The 9984-nt window shown below is 38.3% G+C and overlaps 1 protein-coding gene across 1 annotated transcript in view; it reads left to right on the top strand.

The window, feature by feature from the left end:
* The window catches only part of LOC127423279 (carbohydrate-responsive element-binding protein), a 44205-nt gene continuing 34221 nt past the window's right edge, over positions 1-9984 (top strand). The window contains exons 1-2 of the mRNA XM_051667449.1: positions 1-480; positions 9611-9717. Of these exons, the coding sequence (XP_051523409.1) occupies positions 47-480; positions 9611-9717 (541 nt within the window). The 5' untranslated portion in view covers positions 1-46. The remainder of the gene's footprint in view (positions 481-9610; positions 9718-9984) is intronic.

Raw genomic sequence — 9984 nt, 5'->3', positions numbered from 1 at the left:
TTTATCGTTATATCATCTGGACACGTTTGATCTTTGACCTGCAGCTATGCAGACTGAGTTGAGGTGTGGTCTGTCATACTCCTCAGATGGCATTTCTCTCAGAGATCTGCATTTGAACCGCTGGAGAGAAGAGAGTAACATTAGACCAGCTGCGATGGCTAAAGCGGAACACCCTGAGACTGCAGAACCGAACCAGATCGGACCGGATTCAGAGTCTGATTCGGATCCGGATGACCATTTGCCTTGTGTGGATGCAGCAGCGAGATCCGGAGCAGTCCACCTGACTCAGGTGATCCACAGCGGGCACTTCATGGTCTCCTCGCCGCACAGTGATTCCGTGAGAAGGAGAAGTGTGTGTGATTTCGGCACAGTTAATAAACCGGGCTGCCAGATCTACAGTTTCGGTCCATTAAGCTCCAGACGCCTCAGCATTGACCCCTCTCTCACCCGCCTGTTTGAATGCATGACACTGGCCTACAGGTAACAACTCAAACTCATCTCACTGCAATGTTTACATACAGTATCTATATAAAACTATTAAGGACACAAGTTTTACTACAATGGCATTTGAGTGCCACGTTTGAAAAAATATTATGTTTTTTTAAATTAAATAAAATATAATGTTATAATTTTAGAATAATATGTTATTTAAATATAATAATTCAGTATCATGACTTTAATTTCAGAATGCTACGACTTGATTCTCCTAATTATGACTGTATTCTCAAAATATGATGTTAACTTTATTCTCAAAAAATTAATACTTTATTCTCAAAATCTTAATTTCTTTTTTTTTTTTAAACGTGGCACTAAAATTCCATCATATTATTTAGAAGGAACACAAAACGCGAACTTATAGTGAGGGAACGCAAAACTTATTGTTAGGGAACGCAAACTAGTGCGAATGAACGTTAAACATATTTAGAGGGAGCGCAAACTATTGCTAGGTAATGCAAAACTTACTGAGAGGGAACGTAAAACTTATTGCGAGGGAACACAAACTATTGCGAGGTAATGCAAAACTTATTGAGAGGGAATGTAAAACTTATTATGAGGTAACTGAAACTATTACGAGGAAACGCAAAACGTTTGCGAGGGAGCGCAAACTATTGCGAAGGAACGTAAAACATATTGCAAGGGAACTCAAACCAATGCGAGGCCACACAAAACTTATTGCGAGGGAACGCAAACTATTACGAGAAAACGTATTGTGAGGGAAAGCGAACTATTGCGAAGGAACGTAAAACGTATTGGTAGGGAATGCAAAATAGTGCGAACAAACGTTAAACATATTGCGAGGGAGCACAAAACTTATTGAGAGGGAATGTAAAACGTATTGCGATGGAACACAAACTGTTGCAAAGGAATGCAAAACTTATTGTGAGGGAACACACTGTTGCAAAGGAATGCAAAACTTATTGCAAGGGAACGCAAAACTTATTATGAGGGAAATCAAACTATTGCGAGGGCACGCAAAACTTATTGCAAGGGAAATCAAACTATTGTGAGGGAATGCAAAACGTATTGCAAGGGAACGCAAAACTTATTATGAGGGAAATCAAACTCTTGTGAGGGCACGCAAAACTTATTGCAAGGGAAATCAAACTCTTGTGAGGGAACGCAAAACGTATTGCAAGGGAACGCAAAACTTATTGCAAGGGAAATCAAACTCTTGTGAGGGAACGCAAAACGTATTGCAAGAGAACGCAAAACTTATTGCAAGGGAACGCAAAACTTATTATGAGGGAAATCAAACTATTGTGAGGGAACGCAAAACTTATTGCAAGAGAACGCAAAACTTATTGCAAGGGAAATCAAACTCTTGTGAGGGCACGCAAAACTTATTGCAAGGGCACGCAAAACTTATTGCAAGGGAACGCAAAACTTATTGCAAGGGAAATCAAACTCTTGTGAGGGCACGCAAAACTTATTGCAAGGGAAATCAAACTCTTGTGAGGGAACGCAAAACTTATTGCAAGAGAACGCAAAACTTATTGCAAGGGAAATCAAACTCTTGTGAGGGCACGCAAAACTTATTGCAAGGGAACGCAAAACTTATTGCAAGGGAAATCAAACTCTTGTGAGGGCATGCAAAACTTATTGCAAGGGAAATCAAACTCTTGTGAGGGAACGCAAAACTTATTGCAAGAGAACGCAAAACTTATTGCAAGGGAAATCAAACTCTTGCGAGGGCACGCAAAACTTATTGCAAGGGAAATCAAACTATTGTGAGGGAATGCAAAACGTATTGCAAGGGAACGCAAAACTTATTATGAGGGAAATCAAACTCTTGTGAGGGCACGCAAAACTTATTGCAAGGGAAATCAAACTCTTGTGAGGGAACGCAAAACTTATTGCAAGGGAAATCAAACTCTTGTGAGGGCACGCAAAACTTATTGCAAGGGAAATCAAACTCTTGTGAGGGAACGCAAAACGTATTGCAAGGGAACGCAAAACTTATTGCAAGGGAAATCAAACTCTTGTGAGGGAACGCAAAACGTATTGCAAGAGAACGCAAAACTTATTGCAAGGGAACGCAAAACTTATTATGAGGGAAATCAAACTCTTGTGAGGGCACGCAAAACTTATTGCAAGGGAAATCAAACTCTTGTGAGGGAACGCAAAACGTATTGCAAGGGAACGCAAAACTTATTGCAAGGGAAATCAAACTCTTGTGAGGGAACGCAAAACGTATTGCAAGAGAACGCAAAACGTATTGCAAGGGAACGCAAAACTTATTATGAGGGAAATCAAACTCTTGTGAGGGCACGCAAAACTTATTGCAAGGGAAATCAAACTCTTGTGAGGGAACGCAAAACGTATTGCAAGGGAACGCAAAACTTATTGCAAGGGAAATCAAACTCTTGTGAGGGAACGCAAAACGTATTGCAAGAGAACGCAAAACTTATTGCAAGGGAACGCAAAACTAATTGCGAGGGAACACAAACTATTGCGAGGGAACGCAAAACTTATTGTGAGGGAACACAAACTATTGCGAGGGAACGCAAAACTTATTGTGAGGGAAATCAAACTATTGTGAGGGAATGCAAAACTTATTGTGAGGGAAATCAAACTATTGTGAGGGCACGCAAAACTTATTATGAGGGAAATCAAACTATTGTGAGGGCACGCAAAACTTATTGCGAGGGAACGCAAAACTTATTGTGAGGGAATGCAAAACGTATTGTGAGGGAAATCAAACTATTGTGAGGGAACGCAAAACTTATTGTGAGGGAACACAAAACTTATTGTGAGGGAAATCAAACTAATTGAGAGGGAAAGCAAACTATTGTGAGGGAACGCAAAATTTATTGTGAGGGAAATCAAACTATTGTGAGGGAACGCAAAACGTATTGCAAGAGAACGCAAAACTTATTGCGAGGGAACGCAAAACTTATTGTGAGGGAAATCAAACTATTGTGAGGGCACGCAAAACTTATTATGAGGGAAATCAAACTATTGTGAGGGAATGCAAAACTTATTGTGAGGGAAATCAAACTATTGTGAGGGCACGCAAAACTTAATGCGAGGGAACGCAAAACTTATTGTGAGGGAAATCAAACTATTGTGAGGGCACGCAAAATTTATTGCGAGGGAACGCAAAACTTATCATGAGGGAAATCAAACTATTGTGAGGGAACGCAAAACTAATTGCGAGGGAATGCAAACTATTGCGAGGGAATGCAAAACTTATTGTGAGGGAAATCAAACTATTGTGAGGGAACGCAAACTATTGTGAGGGAACGCAAAATTTATTGTGAGGGAACGCAAAATTTATTGTGAGGGAACACAAAACTTATTGTGAGGGAAATCAAACTATTGTGAGGGAACGCAAAACTTATTGTGAGGGAACACAAAACTTATTGTGAGGGAAATCAAACTAATTGAGAGGGAATGCAAACTATTGTGAGGGAACGCAAAATTTATTGTGAGGGAAATCAAACTATTGTGAGGGCACGCAAAACTTATTGTGAGGGAACACAAAACTTATTGTGAGGGAAATCAAACTATTGTGAGGGAACGCAAAATTTATTGTGAGGGAAATCAAACTATTGTGAGGGAACGCAAAACGTATTGCAAGAGAACGCAAAACTTATTGCGAGGGAACGCAAAACTTATTGTGAGGGAAATCAAACTATTGTGAGGGAATGCAAAACTTATTGTGAGGTAACTGAAACTATTACGAGGAAACGCAAAACGTTTGCGAGGGAGCGCAAACTATTGCGAAGGAACGTAAAACATATTGCAAGGGAACTCAAACTAATGCGAGGCCACACAAAACTTATTGCGAGGGAACGCAAACTATTACGAGAAAACGTATTGTGAGGGAAAGCGAACTATTGCGAAGGAACGTAAAACGTATTGGTAGGGAATGCAAAATAGTGCGAACAAACGTTAAACATATTGCGAGGGAGCACAAAACTTATTGAGAGGGAATGTAAAACGTATTGCGATGGAACACAAACTGTTGCAAAGGAATGCAAAACTTATTGTGAGGGAACGCAAAACTTATTATGAGGGAAATCAAACTATTGCGAGGGCACGCAAAACTTATTGCAAGGGAAATCAAACTGTTGCGAGGGCACGCAAAACTTATTGCAAGGGAAATCAAACTATTGTGAAGGAACGCAAAACGTATTGCAAGGGAACACAAAACTTATTGCGAGAGAACGCAAAACTAATTGCGAGGGAACACAAACTATTGCGAGGGAACGCAAAACTTATTGTGAGGGAAATCAAACTATTGTGAGGGCACGCAAAACTTATTGCGAGGGAACGCAAAACTTATTGTGAGGGAAATCAAACTATTGTGAGGGCACGCAAAACTTATTGTGAGGGAAATCAAACTATTGTGAGGGAAATCAAACTATTGTGAGGGCACGCAAAACTTATTGCGAGGGAACGCAAAACTTATTGTGAGGGAAATCAAACTATTGTGAGGGAATGCAAAACTTATTGTGAGGGAAATCAAACTATTGTGAGGGCACGCAAAACTTATTGTGAGGGAAATCAAACTATTGTGAGGGCACGCAAAATTTATTGCGAGGGAACGCAAAACTTATTGTGAGGGAAATCAAACTATTGTGAGGGAACGCAAAACTTATTGTGAGGGAAATCAAACTATTGTGAGGGCACGCAAAATTTATTGCGAGGGAACGCAAAACTTATTGTGAGGGAAATCAAACTATTGTGAGGGAACGCAAAACTATTTCAGAATCCTGCCCTGTCCTCTCATAGGGCTCCATAAAACAGTTAATGAACAGATGAATTACATTTTAAACCAAATTCTAATTTTTTGTTGCATGGAGTTTTATTTCAGCTGACATATTGCATTTGGTTCTTTATGTTTTTGTTGGTTGTTTAAATCTGCCTGAACTATATGGCAATTATAATTTGTTATAATCCACTTTTAATAATAGTTATTGGTAATTGCAAATATTTTGCCAAGCCTGTGCCACTACAATGTGTTTTATTTTCCTTCAGTACTTCCAAGTAATGATTATTTATAATTACATAATGCTGAACAGATCAATATAAAAATATCTCTTATTTTAATGTAAATCTAAAGTCTGTTAAGCATTATTAATCCCCTTCTGTTAAAGAATACATTAATTCCATAGGCTGGGTGAGTAAGGTACAGTGAAAATAGGTTAAATTCAGCATATCCCTTCAAAACAGCTGTGAAATCCTTGACTGAGTAAAAAACCCAGCTGGACTTTGACAGGAGTTGGAAGACAGACGAGGTGAGAGTTACAGAGTAACCCGTGCCACTTTCACCAAATGGCTGTTTTTTTAAAACTGTGAATATTGCAACATGTATTTTGTTAGCCATCTCACCCCTGACTGATATGTTCTCCACTTCTGAATGTCTCCTTTAATACATTAGTGTTCAACTGAGTCATTTATTTAGGTATATCTTATATCAAACTTTGTATTACTGGTTCCTTTTTATTTTCTTGCACGTTTACATGCACACCAATATGCTGATTACTTTCAAAACTTAGCTTATTTAAAGGAACCGTCAAAGCAGAAAATCCACATTTACATGAGATCTGTAAATAATCGCGATATTAACCGTGAAGAGTTAATAAGCCGGTAAGAATGCCGGTAAAGGTGTTTACATGAAATGGGTAATGGGTAAAAATCTACCCGTGTCGATCAGTATATTTTTACGCTGTTTATGACCTTACACCGATAAAGGAACAGCGTTTAATGCATTTACATGACCACACACTTGTCGGCTTATTAATCACGATCAGTGTAAGAGCATGCATGTAAACACGCTATGTTTGAGTTTAATTGCATCGAGCATGGGTTTTCAGGAGCGCAAGTATCTATCGTAACTTTCTATCGTGACCTGCAGCATAATTTTGCTGCAATAGTGGGGTTTGCCTCTCACCTAAAACTCTGGGATTCCCCCGGTGTACTTGAACACATATACACAGACATAAGGCACAGTAGTAAATATTTTAAATTGGTGTGTATAAATGAGTATAGTTTGTAGTGTATGTGCTTTTCCCACTGTACTCCTTGAAATGTTAAATTCGGTCCGGTGAGTTTACTTGTTGTTGGGCTCCATCTTATGACGTTTGTTATCTGGTCTGTTCACGCATATGCGCAATCCTTACAGTCTTGTAAGAACGCCACTAATGTGTTCACATGGCCACATAAACCGCTGTTTTTGGAAGAAACTTGGGTGTGTTAAACCGCTTTCTCTTAATCCCTTAAAAAGCCTAAGGAAATTGGCATTCTCATTTACTTGACGTTTCAGAACGACTCTTTCTGATAAAACCCTGGAATAAACCGTTTTCTTAAGTGCATGTAAATGTGGTCATTGATTCAGCTGATTCGTTAGTTGTTTAAGGCCAAAACAATGGCAGTTAATGAGGGCAATTCGTTCACTCCAAAGATTTGTTCAACAACAGCAATCCGTTCACGTACGAAACACTTCTAGTGTTTTGAAAACAGAAGTGAAAAAGATTGGACAAAAAATAATGGAAGTATGACACAGTACATAACATATGGATTCGTGTATGCTAAATAACAAATGAAGTCCACAGTGTGATGTACTGTATTTTCAGAGTTGCTTGCAAATGACAGTTTGAAACCTGTGAAACTAATAAGACACTTCTAAACCAAAAACCCGATGTTCAAAGATAATCCTGTTGACAAATCAAAAATGTGTGATAATAAAGCTTTTGAGGTCATTTGAAAAGTTATACTATACACCTATGCAAAGTAATCCTGACTATTAAAAACATTACAGCCAAACATGACTATAACATTATTACTGTTGTGTTTTTAACAGTCAGATAAACCTACTGCGACATCAAAAAACAGACGGAATGTTCTCTGGAATAATACGTGGTGTTTGCTAAGGCAAGCAACATTATTGCTGTTGCTCACATATGCTATGGTTTGTGATTTGAACAAACCCCTTACTCAAAGTTATAAACTTTGGCTCATAATTCGCTCTGCACCATTTTCTTAAGTGCTGTTCATGCTGACAGTATACAGGAAAGAGGAGCGGACAATTTACTTATATTTTCAGATCAATGCCGTACTCTCAGTGTTGGTTTCCCAACACTGTTTGGTGTCATTTCAAGCCATTTCCAACATTTTAGCAATCATTCTCAACTGGCTCTTAGCAACAGAGTGAACACAACCCTCTCTGCTCACTTGTCTCGTGTTTTTTGAGGTTAAGTGCACAAGAATGGTCAGTACATGGTGGAAAGTGCTGTCAGTATGTTGGCAGATGGGCAGCTGTGTCGCAGCATTCGACTGATGAAATAATTCCGACTGCAAACACAGTTCAATGTTCCTGCCACATTACTGACATTGGATGAAGAAAAGAAAAACATTTTTACGTAGCCAACAGGGTGAAAAGGGAAGATTTCACCATTTGTCTGCTATGTCCACAAGACCCAATATGTATTAGACTATCTTCTTTGATTTGAATATAAAGATGGTATAGATATTTTTAAGGATGCGATATGAAAATGTTTGACCTATACTGATTTTAACAAAAAGCCATAGGCCGATGCCGATACCGATATTTTGCCACTTACCTTATTTTGTCATGAAATCACTGTTTTACTTTGGAAATATGCTTTAAAAATGTGCAAAGATGTACAAAAGCTTTTCACATTTCCACTGAACATGGATTGGATCTGGACAATTTTTTAAGAGAGTCACAATGAAAGATAAAAAGAATAATTGTGATAGCATGATGATTGATATGAAAAAAGGATATTTTGTACTTCTAAAATATTTTTGCACGTTTTTTTTAATTTAAAACAACAGAACTGTAATGTACAGTATATGATAGAATATTACAAATTCATTCTATGCATATGTTCCACAGAAATGTCAAACATATCATGGAAAAATAAAAAGTTTAAACCAAAGGAACAAAACCCCCTTTCAAATTCTGTATTATAGTGGTAAATGGATAATGCCATCCAAACCGCTAGAGGGCGCCACTTGCTCACACAGCACTGAATGCAGAAATAAAGCCTTTTAAAGCTGAAGTATGTACTTTATGTGAAACTAGCGCCACAGAATGGAATTGCAAAAATAAACAATGTTTTCAAAACCGTTTTCTGAATACAGCCTTCACCTTCCATTGGTCAAACAAAGAGATAGTTCCACCCCCAACTCACGCCATTGGTTAAGTAACGTTGTTGGGTGGGGTCAAAGCGGGCCAGTCAAAACAAACAGTAATTTTAAAATTAACCTATGAATGGCTTACTTATAGTTGTTTCTGCATGTTAAGCTGGAATTGAAGAAAGTGTTTTAACACTGAAAAGTTACATATGTCTGCTTTAAGGTTTAGTAATCGAGCAAGGCCATATTGCAATTTCAGTCTTAATCAATCGTGCAGCATTACTTGATATCATAAAGATATCTCAGAAGTCAAAGTCTGCAGGTTTCAAAGCGTTTTCACAACTGTCATGTCGGTTTATGGCATTTTTTCCGCATTAACCCTATCATTTGGTGCAAATATTAAGGAAACCTGTTTGAAAGCAGTCCTTATTTTTTAAATTAGGTTTGGTGATGCTATAGGTGCCAGAATGACAGTAACATAATTCTGTTTTAAAGTTGCTGTAAGTGACTGTCATGGAAAGGTATGCAAAAAATGTTCCTACTCCCTGAAAGATATTTATGAAATAAGTGTTGCGAGATATCTCACCAGTCTCTGTGACAGATCTAGACTCTGTAAACAGCAAACAAAAATGTATCCGCCGGCCGCGGTCTCTGACGCTTTCTGCCTGTCAATCATTTTGCGCATTTTCATAGTATTGAAGTTGCAGCTAGTTATTGAGGCATAATGCATTTTAATGCCATGTTGTCCATAACAGTTGTCAGTTGAGGGCGCTATTTTGCTGCTGTTGTTTTTAACAACCATTTCTGCTCTCAATAAAGCTCATTTTGGTATCTCAGCCATGGCTCAGTCTCGTCGAAGAAGAACAGCTGAAATCGTTTACAGCAACTTTAATTATGGTATTTAATACATATGCATTGAGGACCAAGTTGGTCCATTGATTATTTTATTTTTTTATGAACTGGACTGAACTGATATAAGCTTCATTTTTGTGTTTCTTCTCAGTGGGAAAATTGTGTCACCAAAGTGGAAGTCTTTCAAAGGCTTGAGGCTGTTGTGGAGGGATAAAATCCGGCTGAATAACGGTATCTGGAGGGCTTGGTTCATTCAGTGTGAGTCTCCTGCTCTTTATAGTCTTGTTACACCCTGGTTAGTTAATCTTACTCTCTTGTTACTTACACACTACTTCAAATCAATTTCTCATTCAAATGTGTTTCTCAAAGCAAGTACCAGTACAGTAACACATATTTTGTTATTGAGCACTTTGATCTGTGTTGGCCCTGACCCTTACATAAAAGTACTATTTTGGTACCATGGCACAGAGATTGCAATAGTGATTGACTGATAGTGGATTTTGCCTATACATACTGTAACAGGCA

Source organism: Myxocyprinus asiaticus, chromosome 3, assembly GCF_019703515.2.
Source record: "Myxocyprinus asiaticus isolate MX2 ecotype Aquarium Trade chromosome 3, UBuf_Myxa_2, whole genome shotgun sequence".
NCBI classification, from domain to species: Eukaryota; Metazoa; Chordata; class Actinopteri; order Cypriniformes; family Catostomidae; genus Myxocyprinus; species Myxocyprinus asiaticus.
The sequence above is the reverse complement of the archived record's forward strand: the minus strand, read 5'-3'. Positions and strand labels throughout refer to the sequence as shown.